This window comes from Aquarana catesbeiana, linkage group LG13, assembly GCF_042186555.1.
Source record: "Aquarana catesbeiana isolate 2022-GZ linkage group LG13, ASM4218655v1, whole genome shotgun sequence".
NCBI classification, from domain to species: Eukaryota; Metazoa; Chordata; class Amphibia; order Anura; family Ranidae; genus Aquarana; species Aquarana catesbeiana.
The window spans coordinates 170,185,485-170,211,097 of record NC_133336.1 but is presented as its reverse complement, the minus strand read 5'-3'; the positions used below and the strand labels follow the sequence as shown (position 1 = coordinate 170,211,097).

At 46.3% G+C, this 25,613-nt stretch overlaps 1 protein-coding gene across 3 annotated transcripts in view; it reads left to right on the top strand.

Annotated features, from left to right (window-relative positions):
• Positions 1-898, top strand: part of LOC141117301 (NACHT, LRR and PYD domains-containing protein 3-like) — a 196,858-nt gene extending 195,960 nt beyond the window's left edge. For all 3 annotated transcript variants that reach the window (XM_073610084.1, XM_073610082.1, XM_073610083.1), the window contains one exon: positions 127-898. In XM_073610084.1, the coding sequence (XP_073466185.1) occupies positions 127-217 (91 nt within the window). In that variant the 3' untranslated portion in view covers positions 218-898. The remainder of the gene's footprint in view (positions 1-126) is intronic.
• Positions 899-25,613: the final 24,715 nt, after the last annotated feature.

Sequence of the window (25,613 nt, the reverse complement as noted above, 5' to 3'; positions counted from 1 at the left end):
GGGTCTCTTCTGTGATAAAAACCCTACCTGTCAGTGGTATTTACTGTACAAGAACGTGACAGGCTGATGTAATAGTGTGCGAGCGTTCATCTAAGATCTAATGACCATTTATGTGCTCTCTTCTAGGATCATTGATAAATCCATTTCAGAAGAAACAAGAAGAGAACTAAAACAACTAAAAGAGCTTCGGTCAGAAATGAGGATTGTTTGTAATTGATATTAACTCCAGAAGAAAAGGCTCTGATATGGCTGTGAATGGAAGCAGGGCATTGCTGATGATTGGTTTCTAACTGTCAACCTTGTGTTCATCTTACATAGCTGGCTGCTACTTTCACTAAACTAGGGCTGCCAGAATCCTCATTTTCTGAAAGGATCTAAGGGTCGTCCAGAGATGATATAGGCTGAGCGATGAAGAGGCGGTGCAGAGGAAAATCTGTTATACATACAATTTATAGCCTATAATGTGACATTGCAAGACCCAGGCTGCGGTCCAAAGGAGAGCCACAACCCCTCCCCCACTACCCCCAATGTCTGGCAAACACTACCTCTTAGCTATTACAATGCAGTAGTGATTTGAAGAGTGTGACCTTCTGATAGAAGTAGATCTGTTCTTGCATTTTTTTGTCATGAATGGGTGTGGGCTCTGCTATTCTTCGGTTTAATAGTCAATATACTCATTTTGATATCATTTGCCAATTAGAAGCCTAAACAACAGAATCCAGACTCCTTCATTAGAAATAATATTAAACGAAGAATATATAATAGTAAGGATGCTTCCATTACTTGGCCAATCTTGTTTTTTATTTTATATGAAATGCATTTTATGATATGGTTATTTAAATTATGTTTTCATTTGTGTAAAATTCTTATGCTACAAATAAACATTTAGTACATAGCATTTCAATGTTTGAAGTGCATGCCGGTCTGTACCAGTACCAGTACCAGTTCTGCACTTGTTGCTGCTGCATAAAGGTAATCTAGATGGACAATATCTACAGGAGGAGAGGAGGTGGAATAGTGTACCTTATGACCTGCGAATGTTGGACTTTTTATGTCGGTCAGACCTTTAGGGAATTTTGAAAATGCATTCACGATCACATCTATGCCATTAAGATAGGAGACATCTATTCTCCTAAAGGCAAGCATGTGGCCCACTTCCATGCCTATGGTACATTTGATGTCAAATTCCTATGTCTGAAAAACATTCCGCAGGATCCCAGAGGGGGAGATTGGGACAGTGATCCTCCAGAGAGAAATGAGATGGATATATTCGCCTCAAGGGCTACCTCTGCCTCTGGGTTGAATTAGGGCACCTCCTTTAAGTCCTTCTTACCCATTTAGGGTTACTACGAATATGATATATATATTGTTTTCTGCATGCTTCTATTATTAATAATGATGTTTTCTTTATCGTACATCACGGTACACAGAGCACCATAGTAATGACTATGTGGGTTTATATGCTACCTTTAGGTGATTGGACACTGGCAACCAATAGTAAGAAGGTTCCTCCCATATAACCTCTCCTATACAGGAAGTACCTTTAGTTTTTTGTCAGTGTCTTGAAGGTGATGGTCACGGCTGTAAAAGCTCTTGCTTCAGATAATGTCCCAGGGAGGATGTTATAATCGGATCCATTCGGATGGCATATCATGCTAAAGTGGATGGTACCCGAGCCCTGGTTCAAGAACGGGGTCTTGCCTGTAATGTTTCCTTATGGAGCTGGACCCTTGTGATATGGTATTCGTGGTCTTTTTATTTGCCCAAAGAACTCTAAAGGGTGCTTTACAGGTCCAGGGGTGTGGACCCTAAAATAAAAGGGGACCCGGTCTCTGAAGGTCCTCAGTGACGTTACCAGCGGTGATGGGGGAAGATTGAGCCTGTCTCAGGCTCTGCTACGAGGACTGGTGAGTGCTTCCTTTGGAGGCCCCTTTTTTTACCTATAAATTGCTAGGTAATGTTATGTCTATGCCTGAGTATGTACCCTTTGTGTCCACTGGGGGGTTCCGCAGCAGTTGCACACATTTGGTTCCCTGTCAGGGACCGTGCGTGGGATCACAGGCACGTGTACGGGTAGCGGTAGTGTTTCCCGCGGGTGTGCGCATGCGCAGTAAGGCCCGGGCGTGCGTACGTCACGTGACGACGCACGCATAGGGAAGTCAGGTGCCTGCGTGTGTCAGCCTGCGTAAGGCTCAGAGGAGCCAGGAGCTGGTCGCAGTGGGACACAGAGCAGGGCACGTGAGTCGGGCATTAGCAAACTTTGTAAGGAGGCTATAGTAGGCTTATATACAGCCATATAGCACAGTAATTTCCTCTAATCCGGTAAGCATGTCTTCCAGAAAACGAGGTGCAGGGAGCAAGATTAATACTGAGGGTAAAGTGACTCCTTCAAAAACAGGAGATCAACCTCAGGCTGTTGCAGCACCTGTCTCCCCTGACAGACCTGTGGCATTTGACCTAGCTGAGCCATTGCATTTGTCAGGCATTGTGGCCACCACCAATATCCCTGCTTCGGCTTATGTTACTAAGGATGACTTAACGTCAGCTCTCGCTGGTCTTGAAGGCAAAATAGCGGGTATGATTGCCTCAGTAACGCAGGGAGGGAAGAAACGAAATAGATCTCCCTCTCCTGAGCCTGGTCCCAGTGCTGAGTCACTTGAGCACCAGGACTCCCTTAGCCAATTGGGTCCTTGTGATTTGGATCCTGAATGGGCAGAGGATTTTGAGGAGGTGGCCATAGGGGATAAAGATGCTGAAGTAGAGGAGTCCTCTGCAGGGGACTCAGGTTCAGAAGAACCGTTGACGGCTTCGCAATCCCAAAAGCTATTTATCCAGGCTTTAACCGAAATGGTAAGAACAGGTTTTAAGTTGCCCCCTGTACAAGGGCCAGAAATTTCCTGTTCTACATTGGGATCCTTGTGACCTTTGCAAGGTTCTCAGGCGTTTCCTGTGCAACCATTATTGGAGCAATTGGTTTACGCTGATTGGGAACATCCGGACAGAATATACTTACCTCCTAAAATGTTTTATTTTTTGTACCCAATGGAGGAAAAGTTCAAAAAAAGGTGGGATACAGCTTTAGTAGATGCGGCTATTTCTTCAGTAAATAAAAGCTTAACCTGTCCAGTGGATAATGCACAAGGGTTTAAAGACCCAGCAGATAAGAAGCTGGAATCTTTGCTTAAGGCCTCCTTTGCGGTGGCTGGGTCAGCAGTACAACCAGCTGTTGCGGCGATTGGGATCTGTCAATCCCTGAAGGACCATTTTAAAAGTCTGGTCAGGAACCTACCTGTCCAAGAGGAATTGTCACGTACCTGGTTGGAGGCCGAAATGCCGGGTCACAACAGGAATCCAAATAGTAATTGCACAGAGGCTCAGGAACACAGGAAGACTGACAAACCAGCAACTGCAGACACTAGCAGACTTCCTTATATAGGCCCATGTGACCAGCTGGTAGAGATACTGGGTCCTAAAGTCCTTCTCCTGCCAGAGATGCTGGGTCCTAAAGTCCTTCTCCTGCCATAAGTGCTGGTAGAGATGCTGGGTCCTAGAGCCCTTCTCCTGCTGTTGGTTCCTTGACAACTGGCACTATTGCCAGTTCTCCTACGGCCATTTCCCTGACAGGAATATTCTGTTGAATTGAAAGAACTTCCTTGGGCTTTGTGTTTTGCGATAGACGCATTAAAAGACTCAATTCAGCAAATGTCTCGCTTTGCGCTACTCTCAGCGCATATGCGCAGAGTTTTGTGGTTAAAGAACTGGTCAGCCGAGATGCCTTGCAAGAGGCTACTTGCAGCTTTTCCCTTTCATGGGGAATGTTTGTTTGGAGAAGAACTGGATAAGTATATCCAAAAAATCTCAGGAGGAAAGAGCTCCTTGCTTCCTGTGAAAAGAAGGAATAAGCAGCCTTCCTTTAAAATTCCAAACGCTCCTGGGCCAGGCGCATCTTCTCCCAAGAAGTATCGACGGCCTCAACCACCTGCCTTTAAAAGACCTCAGGGTCAGAAAAGAACTTACCAAGAAATACCAAGTCCTCCTTGTGAAGGGACGCCCCCACTCTTACAAGTGGGGGGCAGACTGTGGCGGTTCGCAAATGCTTGGGCAGGGTGGGTGCAGGACAAGTGGGTTATCTCCACTATAACGCAGGGCTACAAAATAGAGTTCCGCTATTTTCCCCCAAATCGATTTCTGAGATCAAGAGTTCCTTCGGATCTAGAAAAGAAGAAGAGCCTATTCCTAGCCTTAGAACAGCTAAAAAGGCAAGGGGTGATTACCAAGATTCCGCACAAAGAAAAGTTCAAAGGGTTTTATTCAAACCTATTCACAGTGCTGAAACCAAATGGGGAAGTAAGGCCCATTCTGGACCTCAAATCCCTCAATTCCTTTTTAAAAATCCAAACCTTCCGGATGGAATCGGTTCGCTCAGTGGTAGCATCTATAAGAAAAGGGGACTATTTAGCATCCATAGACATCAAGGATGCATACCTGCATGTACCAATTTTCGGACAACATTAGAGGTTTCTACGCTTTTCAGTAGAAGACCATCATTTCCAGTTTGTAGCACTACCGTTCGGTCTGGCTACGGCCCCTCGAGTCTTCACAAAGGTGTTGGCTCCGGTATTGGCCTTTCTAAGGTCTCAGAAGATATCGGTGATAGGATATCTGGACGATCTTCTGTTGAAGGACCAGTCCTATGCCACCCTGATAAAGAACGTTGCAACTACAGTTCATGTTCTGAGATGCCTAGGTTGGATTCTGAATATGGACAAGTCAGCTCTTCATCCAGTTCAAATCTTGACATATCTAGGCTTGATCCTGGATACGACCCAGGAGAGGGTGTTTTTACCCCCCCTGAAGGTCAGCTCAATAGTGGAGCTGGTCAGGAAAGTCAAAAGGGTAGAAAGACCCTCAATTCGATTACGCATGAGACTGCTGGGGAAGATGGTGTCATCTTTCAGCACAGTTCCTTATGTGCAGTTTCACTCCAGGTTGTTCCAGAGAATGATCCTGGAGGCTAGGGACAAGTCTCGCCTAGCCTTGGATCATCCAATATCTCTATCTCCAAAGGTAAAACGGGACCTCTCTTGGTGGTCAAAGACCAGCAACTTAAAAAATGGGAAGTCCTTTCCGCCAGTAACTTGGAAGGTGGTAACTTCAGACGCCAGTCGTCTCGGCTGGGGAGCAGTATTGGAAGAGGCCTCCGTACAGGGAAAATGGTCCCAGGTAGAAAAAACCTTGTCGATCAATCTGTTGGAAATTCGAGCAGCTCGCTTGCCCCTCATATTCTATATGGCCAGGCTGCGGGGGTCTCCAGTCAGAGTCCAGTCCGACAATTCCACAGTGGTGGCATACATCAACCACCAAGGGGGTACCCGAAGCTGGGCAGCCCAAAAGGAGATAAATCATATACTGACTTGGGCAGAGAGACACGTGCCATATCTGTTGGCGGTATATATTCTGGGGGTGGACAATTGGCAGGCAGACTACCTAAGTCATCAGCAGTTGTTGCCAGGGGAATGGTCCCTTCACCTCAAAGTTTTCCTTCAAATATGCCAGCGTTGGGGGATGCCAGAGGTGGATCTTCTGGCATCCAGGTTCAATGCCAAGGTGGACAGCTTTGTGTCCAGAACCAGGGATCCACTTGCTGTGGGGACGGATGCATTGGTGGTTCCCTGGGATCGGTATTCTCTAATTTACATCTTTCCCCCGATCCAGATGCTGCCGCACCTGTTACGCAGGATACAGATGGAGCAGAAGACGGTAATTCTGGTGGCCCCATGATGGCCGAGAAGGTCTTGGTATTCACAGATTGTGAGGATGGCAGTAGGGGACCCACTGGGTCTTCCATTATGCCCAGACCTACTGTCCCAAGGTCCAATGTACCATCCTTCTTTACGGTTGCTGAATTTGATGGCATGGCTATTGCGACCAGAGTACTAAAATACCGTGGTATCAGGGGTTCTGTTCTAGCTACTTTGATAGAAAGCCAGTGTCTAGAAAAATTTACCATAGAGTCTGGAAATCATACATTTCATGGTGTGAGAAGAGAAGATGGCACCCTCGCAAGTATACAATTGGGAGGGTTCTTGCCTTCCTGCAAGCAGGAATTGACTTAAACTTGTCCTTAGGAACCGTTAAATGACAGATTTCGGCCTTATCGGTTTTCTTCCAGAGACCAATTGCGTCTCATTCATTGGTACGAACCTTTATCAAGGGAGTACTACATGTACGGCCACCAATTAGACCGCCCTTGTGCCCATGGGACTTGAACTTAGTGCTTTCAGCTCTACAGAGTCAACCCTTTGAGCCTATTAAGCAGATTCCTTTGATCCTATTGACTAGAAAATTGTTTTTTTGGTGGCTATAACCTCAGCAAGAAGGGTCTCGGAGTTGGCTGCCCTTTCTTGTGAGAAACCCTTTCTGTTTGTTCATCAGGACAAGGTGGTGATGCGGCCCCGTTCGCAGTTTTTACCCAAAGTGGTTTCCAGTTTTCACTTAAATCAGGATATCATTTTACCTTCCTTCTTTCCTAACCCTAGATCTAAGGAGGAAAGATTGCTCTATTCACTGGATGTGGTGAGAGCTATTAAGGTTTACTTGGATATGTCAGCCCCTTTTCGGAAGTCTGACTACTTTTTTGTGCTACCTGAGGGTCCTAGGAAAGGACAGGCAGCAACTAGTTCTACAATCTCTAGGTGGATTCGTTAGGTCATTATCCAGGCCTATGAGTTGAAACACAAGATTCCACCTCAATATCTCAAGGCTCACTCTACCAGAGGAGTTAGTACGTCATGGGCAGTGCGCCAACAAGTGTCTATGGCTTAGGTTTGCAAAGCGGCCGCTTGGTCTTCGGTTCATACATTCACCAGGTTTTACCGACTAGATGTTAGGTCTCAAAAAGAGACTGTTTTACAGGGGCGTGGCCGAACGGGCTCCAAGATGGACGCGTAATCCTGGAGCTCCGCTCGCCTTAAAGACAATCTACAGCCATCACAGCTTTCCAGCACCCCTACCAACGATTGGACCTACCTATCAATAGGTGGGGACCCGCTGAACCCATCGGGGATGACCAAACGCCGCAAGAACCCACAACAGCCGCAGAAAATGACCAGTTACTACGCGGCTCGCGGCCCTCAAAATGGCGGCGGTACGGCAGAAGACAGGCCGGAGATTAGGCCCGAAGCGCACAGCGGCAGACAAGGTCCAGTATCTGTCTCTACCCACTCCCCGAACCCACCCAGTGGATCATCCTCCAGCCCATCCAGCCCCTCCACTAGAAGTCCGGCCAAATCGAAGCCGCGGAGGGACTCCCCTGTCAGGCAGGGAGACGCGCAGGGTATGGAGGTGAGCGGGCCCCATAGCAATCCGTTACACCAGAGTAGCACTGAGCGAGATCCCATCAGGGAATTCCCCACTGCGGACCGGCCGGTCTCAGACACGCTGCTGAAGGACATGCTCCTGTCACTGCGCTCCTCACTACAGGCTGACATGGTTAGGGGGATAACTGAGTGCCAGAGGGAAGTACAGGCCATAGGCCAGAGGGTACATCTAGTAGAAAACAAGATGGAGGAATACACATCAGCATATAATGTGATGGTGGAGGCCCATACAGCTCAAGGGGAAGACATTACGTGGATAAAAGACAAAATGGCCGACCTAGAAGACAGGTCCAGGAGGAACAACCTCAAACTTAGAGGAATTCCGGAAGATATCCCCCCTAGCCAGCTCTTACAATATGCCCAGACCCTATTCTCCACTCTGGTGCCCGATGCCTCAGCACAGGACTTACTAGTGGACAGGATACATAGAGTACCTAAGCCGTCGTTTCTCCCTGCTGACATACCCAGGGATGTCCTGCTCAGAATGCATTTCTACCACGTCAAAGACAGGGTACTCCAAGCCTCACGCAAACAGGAGAACATCCCCCAGCAGTATGTGAATATCAGACTGCTTCCAGACCTCTCCAGACACACTCTACAGCGCCGGCGCAATTTACTGACAATCACAAAAGCATTGAGGAACCACAAAATCCTCCATAGGTGGAAGTATCCCGCCACTCTATCTATTACCCACAACGGAGTCACCATCTCCATTAATACTTTGGAAGAAGGGATCACTGCCCTGAAAAGATGGAACATCATTGCGGATCTGCCTACCCATCAAGCACACTCAGCTGCACCATCCCTCCTTCAGAATGATTGGCAGGTAGTGTCCCACAAAAAACCTAACAAGAAACCCACAGGTGGAAGCTAGCAAAATAATCCAAATATATACAAGATTGTCTTCAGGGCTGAGTTTCTGAACTAGAACCTCTCCCTTTCCCCTACAACAACAATAGCAGCTACGACTGCACGAGGATCACTTGTGAGATCCATTTCTTAAGTTACGTATGTTAACTTTTTGTTCAGTTTACAGTTACTTTTTACCTCTTTTTCTTTTAAGTGATATGCATCGCCTCATAGCAACAACTACGCCTCCGAACCAGCAGAGGTCTCGCTACAACGTCTCATCTCCACCAACAACTACGCAACATGAAAAGCTCTCCACGGTCGCAGTGAGTAATACCACACTACAGCCTCATTATTCACCACAATTGTCTCTTAAATGACGATTACCTGCCTTTCCATTAATGCCAGAGGCTTAAATCACCCGACTAAGCGTTATAGCTTATGGAAAGAAGCTCACAAACATAAAGCGGACATTCTCAGCGTCCAAGAAACGCACTTCCAACTACACAAGGATCCCCAATGTACTCACAAGGACTTCCCTTTCATATACACAGCCTGCACGCCACACCGTAAAACAGGGGGAGTTCTCCTAGCCTTCAAAAACTCCATATCCTTCGAGCCCAAAGAAATCATCACTGATGTTGCAGGAAGGTACATCATTGCCACAGGGGACATCAACTCGAGTCCCTACACCATAGTAACCTTATACGCGCCAAACAAGCACCAAGTACGGTTCATAACCAAAGTTATCAACAAAGCAAAAGCCTTACAATATGGTAATCTCCTGATCTGTGGGGACTTTAACGCGACACCTGACCCACTCATTGACACATCATCGGGTAAAGGAACTTTGTCCCTCCACCCACTTCTTCACAAAGAGGAATTATTCGACACATGGAGATGTCTACACGGTAATGAAAAGGACTACACCTTTTTTTCAAGCAGGCACTGCTCATACTCCCGCATAGACCTTTTCTTAACGGATAAAAGGCTCCTACAACAAATCGAAGAAACCATGATACACGATATTACATGGTCGGACCACTCTGCTATTACTTTATCCATTGCTGAGAGGGGAATCTCCTCCTCACCCCCCATCTGGCGCTGCAACACACGCATACTCCATGACCCACAACTACAATCGACACTATCTCAGAACTTACAGCATTTCTTTTCAGACAATGCTGGCTCAGTCGAGGACCCATACATCTTATGGAGCACACACAAGGCCTTCATGAGAGGTGTTCTAATTCAAATAGGGGCCAGAGAAAAAAGGAAACGGACTCAGCAGCTTCATAATCTCCTGATAGAAATCCACGATATCTCCTCACAACACAAAAAATCCCCTACATTACCACTCACAGATAAATTGACCACCCTCAGAGAAAAACTTAGAAACCTACTATCGCAACAATATGACATACATCTCCGCCGCCTTCAACTAAACTACTACACCAATGCTAATAGAGCAGGAAAATATCTTGCAAACAGATTGAAGGCGGCTCGAACTAAAACGAGAATAGCCTACCTACAGCACCCTACTGAACCACGCAAAATTGTAAACCCTCAGGCTATAGCTGACCAATTTGCGGACTACTATGGCTCACTATATAACCTACAAACTGACCCCAACACACACCAACCGTCAATGGAACAAATTGAAACATTCCTCAAAAATATCAATCTTCCCACTCTCTCTACTCACCAATTAGAAACACTAAACGCTCCCATCACAACACGAGAAATAGAACTGATAACCAACTCTCTTCCCAATGGAAAATCTCCGGGACCGGATGGTTTCTCCAACGAATACTTCAAAACCTTTGCAAAAACTCTATCACCATATATGGCTGCTATATATAATAAAGCTGCTGAGTCCGCGACCCTTCCTCAAGAAATGCTGAAAGCATACATAGTAACATTGCCCAAACCAGGCAAAGATCCTACCACACCAGCGAATTTCAGACCTATATCTCTTCTAAACTCTGATATTAAAATATATGCCAAATTATTAGCCAAAAGATTAACTGACATTATACCATATATTATCAAGCGCGACCAGATGGGCTTTGTGAGGGGGAGGCAAACTTCTGACGCAACTAGAAGAATTATTAATGTGATGAATTATGCTGAGAAAACTCGGACGCCTTCTCTGCTGTTATCAATCGACGCAGAGAAGGCGTTCGATAGAGTCCACTGGACATATATGAAAACTACTCTCACTAAATTTGGGTTCCAGGGCCCCATATTGCAAGCCATTCTGGCTTTATATTCACACCCGTCAGCCCAGGTGTACTCCTCTGGGTTCTTATCCAAATCATTTACAATCACCAACGGGACAAGACAGGGGTGTCCCCTCTCTCCAACAATATTTAACCTAATGATCGAACCCCTAGCTGAAACCATAAGATCTCACCCCCTGGTAACGGGCTTCCAGTTTGGCTCCAGCTCGCACACCATAAACCTCTTTGCAGATGACGTAATCTTAATCCTGACCAATCCTGTCATATCACTACAGCAAGCTCATGTCATCCTCAACACATTTGGAGAAATTTCATATTACAAAGTCAATTTTAACAAATCCTTAATATTAGATCTAGGTATTCCTTCACATGACCGCACCATGCTTCAAACACAACTACCTTATTCGTGGAGCCTCAATGGCATAAAATATCTGGGTATCACCCTTACCAATAAAACCTCCACGTTAGTTAAAGTTAACATGCTAGCACTTATAGCCACACTGGAAGCCCAGATCAGGCATATGTCCAACAAAGAGGTGTCCTGGTTCGGAAGAATCAATGCATACAAAATGATGTTGTTACCACAAATAATCTATCTGTTTCGTTCTTTACCAATTCATATACCTATTCACTATATCCATAAAATGTCAAACGCAGGTTGGAAGTATATATGGAATGGAAAAAAAGCTAGATGCTCTAGAAACAACCTCACATTCCACAAAAAAATAGGAGGGGCAGGCCTGACGGACTTATATGACTACTACTGGGCTGTCAGACTAGACCAAACCAAACTATGGTTCAAAACTGAGGACACACCACTCTGGGTAGACATTGAAAAAACACTAGCCCCAACAAAGGACTTAACATTATTTCTACTGAGTGACGGGTGGTTACCATGGAAACTGTCTACACTAACTCCTCCTATGCAGATCTCATTGAGAGCATGGAGATTCCTTATAGGACAAAAACATAAGGTCAATCAAGAAATCCCATACACAATACCAATGACTCTACTAGAAACAAAGATTCCTTCATTGAAGGTTAACCACTTGACAAACAAAGGGGTCAACAACATTCTGGATCTCTATGACGGTTCACAATTAAAAACAACTGAACAGGTCATGTCCCAATATAACCTCACCAATAACGGGAAATTCTTACACATGAGAATCACACACTTCCTTAAATCCCTCTCTAGACCATCCATTTCCATACCAAGAGAAATATGGAACTTTTACTTGACTGCGAATAGTAATTCTAAAGGCATATCCTTTTTCTACAAAAAAATAAGAGATAAAAACACATTTCTCAAAACTACTGCAATGACAAAATGGGAGGTGGAATTGGGGAATATATTCTCACCAGACCAATGGCAAAAGGCATTTAGTGAAATACACAAAGCCTCCCACTGCATTAAGCATTGGGAAATAGCGATTAAACTAGCTAACAGATGGCACTATACACCATACAGGTTGGCGACCTATTTCCCTGGCACTTCACCACTATGTTGGAGGGCATGCGGACACACGGGCTCTTTACTCCACATGCTATGGCACTGCCCTACTGTTAAGAGCACATGGAATCAAATATTCCGACTAATATCCTCTATCACGGGAATGCTCACACATCCAGACCCTGCATTAGCAATATTACACCTAAACATAGACAACTTCCATAAGGACTTCAGACCAATAGTGACACACATACTACTAGAGACGAGGTCAATGATTCTCTGCAATTGGAAATCAGCGACAGCCTTGAATATGACAGACATAATAAAAGCTGTCAACAGGAACTACACATTTGAACATCTTATAGCATTAAACTCCTCACAGTGTGCGAAGTTTGACCAATCCTGGTCTATATGGCCATATAGGCTGTGAATTTACTGTACCATGAGGTGAATTCAATGTAGTAACAGTACCAGTAGGTCTAACACTATACCTACCTAATTTACGCAAGATTGTAACTTCTGAATATATATCACCACAAGCTGTATGTCACTTACTTCTATATTTTACTTTGTGTTAAACAACCCATTTATGTTACATAACTCATTTACTTTTACCCTCCCCTTTTCTATTTTCTGTATCCTTTTACGAAATACTCAATAAAAATTTATTGAAAAAAAAAAAAAAAAAAAAAGAGACTGTTTTTGGCCAGAGCGTGCTGCAAGCAGCTTTAAAGTCTGGAGCCTAAAAAAGGGGGATCTAGGAATGTTCCCTCCCCTCAAAGGCATTGCTTTAGGACATCCCACATAGTCATTACTATGGTGCTCTGTGTCCCGTGATGTACGATAAAGAAAAATTGATTTTTAAAACAGCTTACCTGTAAAATCCTTTTCTTGAAGTACATCACGGGACACAGAGGTCCCTCCCCTCTTTTTCTGGGATCTTCATTGCTTGCTACAAAAACTAAAGGAACTTCCTGTATAGGAGGGGTTATATGGGAGGAACCTTCTTACTATTGGTTGCCAGTGTCCAATCACCTAAAGGTAGCATATAAACCCACATAGTCATTACTATGGTGCTCTGTGTCCCATGATGTACTTCAAGAAAAGGATTTTACAGGTAAGCTGTTTTAAAAATCCATTTTTTGTTTATGTTAAGGGATCTATCTATGTTAACCATCTGGATAGGTATCCCATCCATCTGGATGCTTTCAAGTATTTGGAGATGTTTTATACTTTACATACTATACTTTTTGATGCCTCCTTGGGGTTGTGCCACCTCACCTTTAGAAGATTTAGAAAATTTGGAAGATAGATCGAGAAGGAACAATATCAAATTGCGGGGGTGGACGAAGCGGGGACTCCAGCAGAACTCAGGCACTACGTCCAGCACTTTATAATGACGATTTTACCTGATACCCCTGACAGGAAAGATATAGTGGGCAGAGCCCACCGTCTACCAAAACTAAAGTTCCTACCAGAAAAAGTCCCCAGGGATATTATTGCCCGCATCCATTTTTTCACATCAAAGATGAGGTCATGTGATTTGCTAGGAAGAACAAAACACTACCGAACCCCTACTCTGACATATCAGTATTCGCAGACCTGTCTCAACATACCATGGCAGCACGCAGGAGCCTGGCTACACTCACCAAACTGCTCCAAAATCATAAGATCCTATATACATTTACCACAAAAATCCTCATCACAAGAGAGAATCACACTCATGTCATAACGACACTTGAAGATAGGTTAGATCTTGCAAGGAGATGGAACCAGCTCCCTGAGGAGAATGACAATCTCCCCTTCCCTGGGAATGAACTTCCAGCGGTAGTCACTTAGTAATGAAATCAGGCTTGAGGCCTGTGTACGTGTAACTCTATTTAACTGAACTGTTCCGTGGGACTGCCAGTCCCAGCAACACTTTGCAATCAGTCTAAGTGTGTGAAATGTGTGTGACATTTAAAATCTTATCTCTATAACACATTTTTGCCTCTAGGCAATTGTACAATACTAACAGAGGAGTCTCCCACCAATTCTCATATGATGGGAGACTGTTCTGTGTACCCACAGCTGACACTATGGTATCTGGTACAGATGTGTCAAGGGGTGAGATGGGGTTTTTCCTTTCTGTATTGGCATTAGTGGGACCAGCCATCTCAGAGTTTCTTTTGCTGGTAACTTGGGTCACTTCAGAACATTCGCCCAATGTATCGTAGGTTAGTCTTTTTGGTGGGCGAATGTCTTTTAACCCTTTGTCCTTTGGGCGTTTTCACCACTCTTGAGCAAGTATCCTCATTTCTCAATTTAGGCTCTTGCACTTCACTGTCAGTAGGAGTCAATTGCTCTTCAGATTGCCCAGTTAGTGGCACAAATTCTGAGGCTTCTGCCCTAAGAGTTCCATTATTTCCTCCTCCTGCCTGAGGTGAAACACCGGCTTCAGCTTCGGGTATCTCTGATGACCATAGCCAGCTTATCTCTGTTTCTTCTCCCTCACAGTCTTCAGTTTCTAAGGGTTCAGGCTGACACCTAGTTACTGGTCGACGTACAGCAGTGGATGTAGATGGTAGATCCTCCCGTGAAGTTATCCTGACCGCTTCTGTGAGAGGTACAAGGTGATTTCAATGCCAGGTCTTAAGTGGTCCAGTACCCCCTTCCGGTCTGATCTCATACACTGGGATCCCTGGAAGCTGTCTACACACAACATATGACTGTGACCTCCAACAGTCAGCCAGCTTATGTTTCCCTGGGATGCCCAAATTTCTTAATAGGACTCAGTCACCAGGTTGCAGGTCCTGAATCAGTATTTTGAGGTTGAAGTTCCTCTTGTTCCTACTTTCTCTGGTATCTGATGTGGCTCGAGCTTTTTCATATGCGGTCTTCAGACTCTTCCGCAATCTATTCACATATCCTTGATGAGAAGTCTCTGAGGTGTGATCCAAAGAGGTTCCAAAAGCCAAGTTTATCAGTAACCTGGCTTCCCACCCAAACATCAAGCGGTAGGGTGAATACCCTGTAGCGTCACTCCTGGTGCTGTTGTAAGCGTGTACTAAGGCAGTGATGTGCTTACTCCAATGCAGTTTCTGTTTAGAGGCCAGTGTCCCCAACATGTTGAGAAGGGCTCTGTTAAACCTCTCTGGTTGAGGGTCCCCTTGTGGGTGGTAGGGAGTGGTCCTAGACTTCTGGATACCTAGTAGATCCAACAGTCGTTTGATCAGAGTGCTTTTGAAGTCTCTTCCCCGATCTGAATGAATCCGTTGAGGTAGGCCATAGTGGATGAAGAACTTTTCCACCAGGATCTTTGCCACTGTAGACGCCTGCTGATCTTTCGTAGGGAATGTCTGAGCATAGCGGGTAAAGTGATCAGTGACTACTAAGACGTTTCCCTACCCACTCAAATCAGATTCCAGACATAGGAAGTCTATGTATACCAGATCCATTGGCCCTTGACTCTCTAAATGGCCCATCGGGGTGGCTCGCTGGGGCAAGGTCTTCCATTGTATGCCCCTGAGGCAAGAGTGACAGTAGCTTTCCACTTCCATCCTCATGTGAGGCCAATAGAACCTGTCTCTTACTAGCTGAAGGGTCCTTTCGAATCCCAGATGGCCATGATGGTCATGTAAGGCGATCAGCACCCTCTCTCTATGCTTCTCTGGCAGAAACAATTGCCACTTCTCTTCAGGATCTTCAGAGGGGCCCCTTCGGTAGACCACCCCTTGCTGCAGCTGCAACCAATCCCACTCTTTATGCAGCAGGTGAGCTCCCTTCTGAGTGCTTTTGAATAGTAGATCAGGGTGTTGGCTCTCCAAAGCCTTCAGTGCCAGGCTACAGAGTGGATCTTCTTGTTAGTCTAACCGGAGGTCCTTTCTGGATAGCTTAGGTAAACCCTCCTCCACAATCTGAGTGACATCACAGTAGCACTTGGGCACCCCTACAGCAGACACTCTGATTTCCTCAGCTTTAGCTCCACCTTTCCCTTGTTGTTCTGCCCCTTCACAAAGGGCTCTTACTCCTTCAGGGGTAAGTTGGGTCCATTCATCTGGGTGGTCCTGGGGACCGTGAGGTCTTCTTGACAGTACATCTGCGTCCCGGTTCCCAACCCCTGGTCTGTACTTCAGGCTGAAGGTAAATGCTGAGAGGGCAGCCAACCATCTATGGCTGGTGGCGTCCAATTTTGCTGTAGTGAGCAAGTACGTGAGAGGGTTATTGTCTGTCTTTATCATAAATTTGACACCATACAAATAGTCTTTTAGCTTGTCCACCACAGCCCACTTCAAGGCCAAGAATTCAAGTTTGTGGGTGGGGTAATTCCTTTCAGCAGGTGCTAAGCTCCGGCTCACACAAGCAATGGGTCTTAAATGTCCCTCATGCTCTTGGTAGAGCACTCCACCCAGCCCGTCTCGGCTGGCATCTACGTGTAGTTCGTAGGACCTGGTAGGGTCCTCATAAGCTAAAACCGGAGCAGTGATAAGGCTCCACTTCAGCTGTCTGAAAGTCTCCACATTGCAGATTCCACTGGTCCTGGATGGACTCCTTCTTCTTCCTGGGACCCTCTTTTGGTTTTCCAGGTTTATCTGAGTCTACACCAGCTTCCTCTTGGTTCTTCAATAGCTCAGTGAGTGGGGGAGCTATCCTGGAAAACCCTTCTACGAACCTCCGGTAGTACGAACAGAACCCTAAAAATGACCTAAGCTCAGTCACATTTGTGGGTCTGGGCCAAGAGGTGACAGCTTCCAGCTTCTGAGGGTCTGTGGCTACTCCATCATCGGACACGATGTGGCCTAAGTAGTTTACTGAAGGTTGATAGAATTGGCATTTTTCTATGGAGAGCTTCAGGCCTTCATCATGGAGTCTCTTCAGAACTTTCTCCAGGCTCTCTTCGTGCTCTTCCAGTGTTCTGCCAAACACTATGACATCATCCAAATACATCAGTACTTCACTCAAGTTCATGTCGCCCACAGTCTTCTCCATCAATCTTTGAAAAGTTGCTGGGGCCCCAGACAGACCTTGCGGCATGCAATTGAATTAAAAAAATCACACAGGGGTAATGAAAGCGGTCTTCTCCCTATCTTCAGGGTGCATGGGAATCTGCTAATATCTGCTTTTCAGGTCCAGCACACTGAACCACTTTCCCCCTGACAGGCTCTGTAAGGCATCTTCTATCCGAGCTGTGGTATATTGGTCGAGAATGGTCCTTCGTTCAGTGTCCTGTAGTCAATACAAAACCGTAATGACACATTCTTCTTCATGACTACCACTATTGGGGAGGCATATGGACTCCGGCACTCTTTGATAATCCCTGTCCTCTTTAGTTCAGCCAGCTGTTCCCGCAGGTCTTCCAGATCTCCCAGTGGAATCTGTCTGACTCTCTCTCAGAAGGGTTTGTCTTCCTCCAACCAAATCTTGTGTTCAGCATTCTTTGCAAGCCCCACATCGAATTCACTTTTGGAAAAAGCAGTTTTCCACCTTAGGAGCTGAGTTTTGGCCCTCTCCATCCAAGCAGGTGTGAGGGGTGTGTTCTTCGGGTAGAACTCTTCCAAAGGAATCTCTCCCTCTTGTCCTCCCACGATACCACGCGGCGAGACTGGGGTTGCTTGATTTACCTGTCCCAGCAAAACTCTGGCTGGCACCTTCACAGGTGAGGCTGTTGTGTTTCGGACACTGACTGAGACTTTTCCTCTGCTCCTCTTAAGTGCCTTGGTCGACAACACTTCTGGGATTATTTCCAGACCTTTATCTTCCTTGTGTCTGTTAGTCTCAAGGATGATGAAGGGGCCAGGTCATCTCCGACTCAGCTTGATAGAGGCTTTTAGGCAGACTACCTCACCTGGTTGCACCAGCTTTTCACTCCTGTCTAGGCTCCAGATTTTTCCCACTCCTTCTGGTGGGGCCTTCTGCTCGTGCACTAGATCCTGGTACACTTGTGTTAGCATAGGGTGCACACTCGTGGCTGGGGTGATCTTCCCTTGTACAAGTGGTGTCAGAAGTCTTCGGACCAGGTCAGTATTGGTCCCAATGATGAGGGAACTTCTATCAGCCTCTTGAGGGCGAGGACACACCACTGCCAAGGTATCAAAGGTTTCGGACTTTCCCGCCACACTCGGATCAAAGGCGAGCTTGATGGGTAGGTAGCCGTCATAAGGGAAATTAGGGGTCCCTAGGCCCCATATCTCCAATTCCTCCAGCTTCTGTAGTGGCAGATGTTTGAGATGTTTCTCATAAAAGTCCCTATACAACAAAGTCACTTGGGCTCCAGTGTCCATCAGGGCTTTAGTGTAGATCCCTTCTACCTGTATGGGGACAATTGGAGAAGGTCCCACTAGCGGGGGGGGAGACCCATGAGGAGTGACAGGTTAAACTCGTCTGTTAGTTTTCACACCTTTCTTCGGTGGACTCTCCTTCTTGTGCCTCAGCCTAGCCATGGTCTCAGGGACCTGGTACATATGGAGTTGGCTGCTGTGACAGGGCGCCCAGCTGACTCTTTCACTGGGGCCCTCTGAAGTTTTCCGCCGGCTTTTGGCATTTTGTTTCAGCTTTTGGACTTGGGCACACTCGCCTATGATGCCCAGCCCCTCCACAGTTGAAACAGGACTTATTTTTTTCTGCAGCTGCAGGGCTTAACAGTGTTTTTGATACTTGAACTCCTCCATTGGGTGGAATAGTGGGCTTGGCGGTCAACAGCGCCATCATCTCCATTAGTTGCGACACCTGAGCCATGAGTAGCTCGATCTGAGGGTCGCCATCAGTTGCACTAGGCGTCCTGACTCCAACAACAAGTTTTGCCCTTTGGGTTTTTCCTTTTTTCCTCTCAAGGATGGCCTCCTCTTCCCGCACAATTCGGATCAGGTCTGGGTACTTCAGGATGCCACCATCTTGGTGGGTTCTTAACTGGAGCATGATGGGGTCCAAAAGCTGGGCACCCCTTAGGACTTGCTTGGCTCAGACTTCATCCACCTTCCAGGGGTCTAAACCCTTTTTCAGCAAGATCTGGTGTATGATTTTATCCAAACGCCTCATGTATTCTGACAGCTTCTCTCCCTCATCCTGGAAAGTTTGCTCCAATTGATAAATTAGGTCGGAAAAATTTTCTGTCCGCCCAAACACATCCTGCAGAATGTCTAAGTAGTCCTGAGCCACACAATCCTGTTTGCTGAGCTTCAAATTTTGGATAGCTTCCGAAGCAGGCCCTCTTAAGCTCTCTGCGATTCTCTGCTTCTTGTGAGCCTCAGGGATGTCCCATTCATCCAGGGCTTGTGTGGTCTGCTCCAGCCATTCTTCAAAGCTGTCTTCCTCTGTAGGTACGGGCCGTTTTCCAGAGAAAATGCTAAGTTTCTGGTATGCATTTCCTGAATATGTGGGGTGTCCCTTCTGGCATTTGGCCACAAAGTCCCCCAGGGCTGTCAAAAGCTCTGGTTCAACCACGGCCGGACATGACCAAGTGGACACCTTTGCTTTGGCTGATTTCACCTGTGTAGAGCTGGTGGGGCTTTCACCTGGTCCCTCCGGGTGTGTCAGGTAAAACTTGGTCTCATCAGCTAATTTCACACTGGTGCCTTTAAAGATCTCAGGGACTCCCTTTCCCCACTCCAACAGGGCATAGGTGTGGGAGGTCTCATGGTCTGGCCTGACAGCAACCACTATTGCCTTTCTATCTAGGGACAGTTCCTTTACCACTTTGCTGATTTGTTCTTTCTCCCAGACATCTCCCCAGAGCTCAATCGCCACGGTCATTTCTGAGCGGGCACCTTCTGCTTCTCATCACTGCGCCACAGTGATGGGGTCAATTCTAGGGCTATGGAGGGTGGGCTTGATTGCAGAGAAACAGTTATCTCAGGTGAGCCCCCATATGTAGCACTTACCCCCGAAAGAGCTGCTGGTTTTGATTGGACATGTACTCTGTTCTTACACCCCCAATACTTGGCTCAGTCCCCTTGACACAGCTGTGGTGCAGTGTTGGTGTGAAACTAGCAACAAAGGATAACCACACAATGTACAATATTACAATAGTGTACCTTTACCTTTGGTATCCATTGTTCCACCTGCAGGGAAAAAGGGACAACGCTTCACAGTGTGAAGTTCACACCAATTGTAATTGACCAGAATGTATTCTTTACTGGAACTGGTATAAAACAATAATTACAATGCTGTACCTTCACACAAACGTAATGCAGCAGCACAGTGAGTATTCACAACAATTTTAATACATAAGGAACTCCTGGATGACCCATACAGGCGCGTCTCCAAGTGGGACCAATGCTCAGAATGACAACGTCTTGACTCTGAGCACCTTCCCACTTCCAGCACGCTGTAATAAACACTGTAAGGCAAAGTTATCTACACAGACCAACACAATTGGTAAAGAGCTCCCCCTGCTTTATAATACAGTCCTTCCTTAGTGTGATGGAATGCGAGGCCTTGCAATAATAGAGGTAGTCCTTTATCTTCTGTCTTCTGCTAGCTATTGCATTGTAATACTTATAATCCACATGATTTCTGACCGATAAAGCAGTGTAGAATAATATACAGCAGTAACTTCAATCATGTAAAGTATTTGTGAACTCCTTCCCTGGGAATGAACTTCCAGCGGCAGTCACTTAGTAATGAAATCAGGCTTGAGGCCTGTGTAAGTGTAACTCTATTTAACTGAACTGTTCCATGGGACTGCCAGTCCCAGCAACACTTTGCAATCAGTCTAAGTGTGTGAAACGCGGTACAAACTTCTGGGCATCAGCCCTCTCACCACACTATGTCCAGACAGATGGATGCCTCCACTCCACAAGATCTCAGCTTGTTTGCTGCGGCCACGCCGTCACGCTGTTCCATTCACAAGATGACCAGGAGTCCTCAGTTACCTCCATCAAGGGTCTCTGGATCCTTCCCGAGCCGACCACACTGCTGCTCCAGCACGCTGGTGCTTCTCCTCAGGCTTCAAGTTCGCGCCACACAATGTAGGCCGTGGCTCTGTGGGACACACACACCCACCGGGCCCTACTGGCCATGTGTCCCAGGAACAAGAGAAAGAAAATGGCTGCACTGGCCCTTTTATTGCCTACCCAGCATGCAGTTCAATCACCCAGTGTTCATGGGTAGGTAGGTGAGCATTCTGGGTAAGTGAGTTCTTTCACAAGGTAAACATTAATTCACTTCCTGGTCAGCTTGTGTGTGAAACATAAAGAAGTCTATTCACATTTTTACCACTGGAGGGAGCCAAATACCAGTATATAACATTGTCTATCACCTTTGCATTATATGGCATTAGAAAGCAAAAATGTTAGTGCTACATTAGGGTTACTTAAAAATTATTTTCTAGTGATCTCCATATAATTAGATTTTTTTGAGTGTCAAGTTACCACAATAACATTATTATCTTGTATTTTTTTATTAACCTCAAGGAGGTTGGTGTCCCTTGTTAATTTTACATTGTCTTTTTGAAATGTACCTGCCTACTCACAAACAAACTGTCCTTTTTGACCAAAAACACATGGGAAAGTATTTTCGGAAGATAAAATATCCATTTATTCTGGGTAACAAAATAAACAGGAAGTCAACACTGGAGAAACTTTAGGAATTTGCGAAGCCTTTTGGCCCCACAAATCTGTGGAAAAGAAAATTGGAAGCTTGAGGAGTCCATATAAAAGGGAGCACAATCTGGTCCAGGAATCCCAGAGACCAGGACCAGCAGCAGATGACATATCTGTCCCCAGGCTGTGGTACTACACCAGCCTGCGTCTTCTGTCAGACTAGACTGAACCCAGGCCATCACTTTCTTGTCTTTCCTACAGCCTTCCCTCCACGCTTCCCTGCAGCCTTCCCTTCAGCTTTCCTTGGAGGCTGTGGCTCTGGTGGTGGACTTGTGGCAGGAGGAGGAGGAGGATGGGCTTGCTCATGTATGTGGCTGTTCTCAGACAGCTGGCCCTTCAACCCCTTCTGAAGGACATCAACAAAAATTCCCTCACAGAGGAGGTGTTGGCCCTTCTCCAATTCTAGCAACCTGGTGGCTAGATAGCAGCCATAGGCCTCTTCAGCGTTGGGGGGGCTCCTGAGAAAATCACTGGCTGCCCTAATGAGGCCCAGTGCTGCCTGTTCCGTCATCGTCCCCTTCCTGGGCCTTTTGGTGGTAAGGCAGAGGGGAGGCACCTGGGATTGGGTGAGGCTCCTACTGGGCCCAGCCACCTCCTGGCTGCCACTGGGCCCGTTCACCTCCTAGCTGCCACTGGGCCCGCCCTCCTCCTGGCTAACGCTTTCCAGACCCTCCTCCTGGCTGAGCTCATCCTGTGTATAAAAAAGGAACATCGTTTTAGTTTTTGCTTCATCAATCACACACAATTTTCAGCTCATGACTTGCAAATTGAATGTTAATAAATAGAAAAGACTATCATTCTGACCCCAGCATTTTTCAAGCTGGTCACAAACATTTTTTGGCCACTACTGTCGAGTGATATGTATACATAATTTTTTTGATAAAATCATTGATTTGCATTCAATTATAACATCTAGTTAACATCATTAATATTAAGACAATAAATATGTCTAAAAATAATATACCTGACTCCAGCTGGGCGCATCCACTTCTTCCAGGATGGAAGGCCCAGGTTGTTCCCCGTCAGCCTCTGCTGGGGTTGAGGGAACGGTGGAGGGAAGGCTGCAGGGAAGGGTCGAAAGAGATTCCCTGGCTTCAGTCTGGTCGTCCAGAAACCACAGTTTTCTGAAGTACCATAGCCTGGGTACATAAACATTCTCTGCTGATGCTCCTGATCGGAGTGATTTCTGGATCTTATTATGCTCCTTCTTATACATGTTTCTCAAAATCCCAATTTTATTTTCCAAAAACGTCATGTTTGCATCGGGGACCCGAGTCTTCACAAATTCCAGAAGTTTCTCCAGCGATGACCTCCTAACTTGTTTATTATAATATAAGCTCTATTTCACCTCCCACAAATTCCATATGTCCCTGTATCTGTCTATGAAACTGGTCATGAATTCTGGGTCCTTAAATTGATTCATCTTCGCTGTAAGACAATACACAAGACAAAAACACTAATGTCAGCCCTAACTCTCATTATCATATCACAATATCTTCTCCATCTTAAAGCAGTATAGGCCACTGTGATGGGCCAAGTTCAAATTTTACCTTCGTTTAGGATGCTCGCCACTTCCGTTCGTCCTTCCTCCACACACAGATCGTATGCACGTCACATGCGTGTTAGCCTGATATAGACTGTGCATGCGTGAAACTCCGCCTGTGTCGCCCGCCCCTGACGTTCTTTCTCGAAGATTCCCTGCACCTTCTTTCTTTGGCACGCAGTAGGAGCAACATGGAGGATAAAGAGCAGGTGTGTGGTAATTCCACTAATGAGGAGGAGGAAAGCCCAGAGCCTGAAATGACCCGATCCCGGAAGAGGAGATTTAAGGCCTCCAATATGGCCTTTGAGAGATGGTGGAGATGGTCGACATATTGAAGAGGGCCGACTATGGTGGAAAGAATGGGCCGTACCCAAACCCCAATCTGCGAAAGGCCAAAATCATGATGAAAGTGGGGAAGAGTCTGTGGCAGAAATTTGGGATACGATGATCAAAGGAGCAATTAAGAAAACGCTGGTCAGACCTGTGCTTCAAAAAAGTAAGTACAGTACCTGACTGCGAGATTGTGTTTCCAGCGCGATCCCATCGCACTGGTTCTCGGCGACAGGGTGCTGTGCATGTCACGCTGGCTCACTCATCAGGAAAGGAAAACTTTTTTTTCCTTTTGCGATGAGCGACAGGCAGTGCTGACAGCTGTCTGGTATGAATCCTGAGGGGGAACGCCGCGCCAAATTTTAAATGAAAAAAACGGCGTGGGTTCCCCCCCAGGGGCATACCAGGCCCTTAGGTTTGGTATGGATTGTAAGGGAAACCCCTTACCCCCCCAAAATCCATACCAGACCCTTATCCGAGCATGCAGCCTGGCCGGTCAGGAAAGGGGGTGGGGATGAGCAAGCGCCCCCCTCTCCTGAGCCGTACCTGGCCGCATGCCCTCAACATGGGGGGGTGGGTGCCTTGGGGGAGGAGGGAAGAGGCTCTTGTCCTCATCAACATGGGGACAAGGTGCTTTGGGGTGGGGGGGCCCGCAGGGCGCCCCCCTCCCCCAAGGCACCCACCCACCCATGTTGAGGGCATGCGGCCTGGTACGGCTCAGGAGGGGGGGTGCTCGCTCGTCCCCACCCCCTTTTCTGACCAGCCGGGCTGCGTGCTCGGATAAGGGTCTGATATGGATATTGGGGAGACCCCCACACCGATTGTTCAGCGTAGGGGGTTCCCCTTACAATCCATACCAGACCTAAGGGCCTGGTATGCCCCTGGGGGGGAACTTACGCCGGTTTTTTCATTTAAAATTTGGCACGGCGTTCCCCCTCAGGATTCATACCAGACAGCTGTCAGCACTGCCTGTCGCTCATCGCGAAAGGAAAAAAAAGTTTTCCTTTGCTGATGAGTGAGCCATTTCGGCGCTGGCTCCCGTGACGGGGCTCGCAGGTGTCAAATCTTGCCGATAACTGCGGCGAGATTGACACAATATAGCAGTCACCTACTGTACTTGTCGTGTGTTCCTATTATGATTATTAACCTGCATGTTGCTCCATGTGCTTTTCTTTACTGTTGTACATTTTAAAATGGCGAATTTCATGTTCGTGGGCACAGTAATCTGTTGTAGGAAACATCGTTCGCTCATTAAATACGATGTTTTGGGCAGATACAGGTTAAATACATTTGGTCATGCCTATTTGTATAAAATTAATTTTTGTACATTGCTGTCTAGATGTGTTTGTAACTAGAATGAAATGTAAGCTTGATTCAGTGTAATGTAAGGAGAGGACACTCAGCAGCTGTTTACACATCTGGACTCAGGAGCACTAGTGTGGGACACAAGAACAAACTTTTTAAGGTGTCCCACACAGGTGCTCCAGTCAATACTTGGGGTGTCTCCATGTATGAAAATTGTCACAAAAAAGTAATTATTCCAGCTTTGGTAAGGTAAAGAATCATGTCTTCAGCTTGGAACTCTGCCTAAAACAGACAATTGCACCCCACTTCCCAGCAATGTTTCATATTCCTATTTCTGGACTGAAATATCTGTGTGCTAAGTATACCTTTTGTTTCATTCTCATAGGGAAGAAAAGACTCGGAGGACACCACTCATCACAGGACACCAGGGACCCCCCAACTCACCAAGAAGGGGAAATCAGCCCAAGAACCCCCCAGGATCTGGAGGAAGGAGAGGTGGAGGAAGTGGGTGAGATTGACACCTAAACAGGTGAGTGTCTGACACCTCAGCTTCAGGTAATATATGTATGCCTGCATATTTGTAATACATGTTTTTTAACCAATTTTTAGGTGATGTGCTGGTTGTGGAACAGCAAGCTGAACCTTTCACTAGTGACAGCGTCCAAAGGCTCATCCACGACATCATGATGTGGAATGGGGAAATCTACACTATTAGGAAGAAACTGAATGTTATGGAACAACAAATAAAGAACATGTTAGATGTTTTGGGGAGAATATAAATTTCTTTCAAATCCCATCCATTTTCCCATTTGTTGGGCTAAAGAAATTGTTTTTTGTACATTTTAAAAGCCAAATTTTGAAGATGCACATGGTGTGTCAACATGTGCTATCTGCCATCAGGGGATCTCAATGTACGGGTTTTGTGGGGTGCAA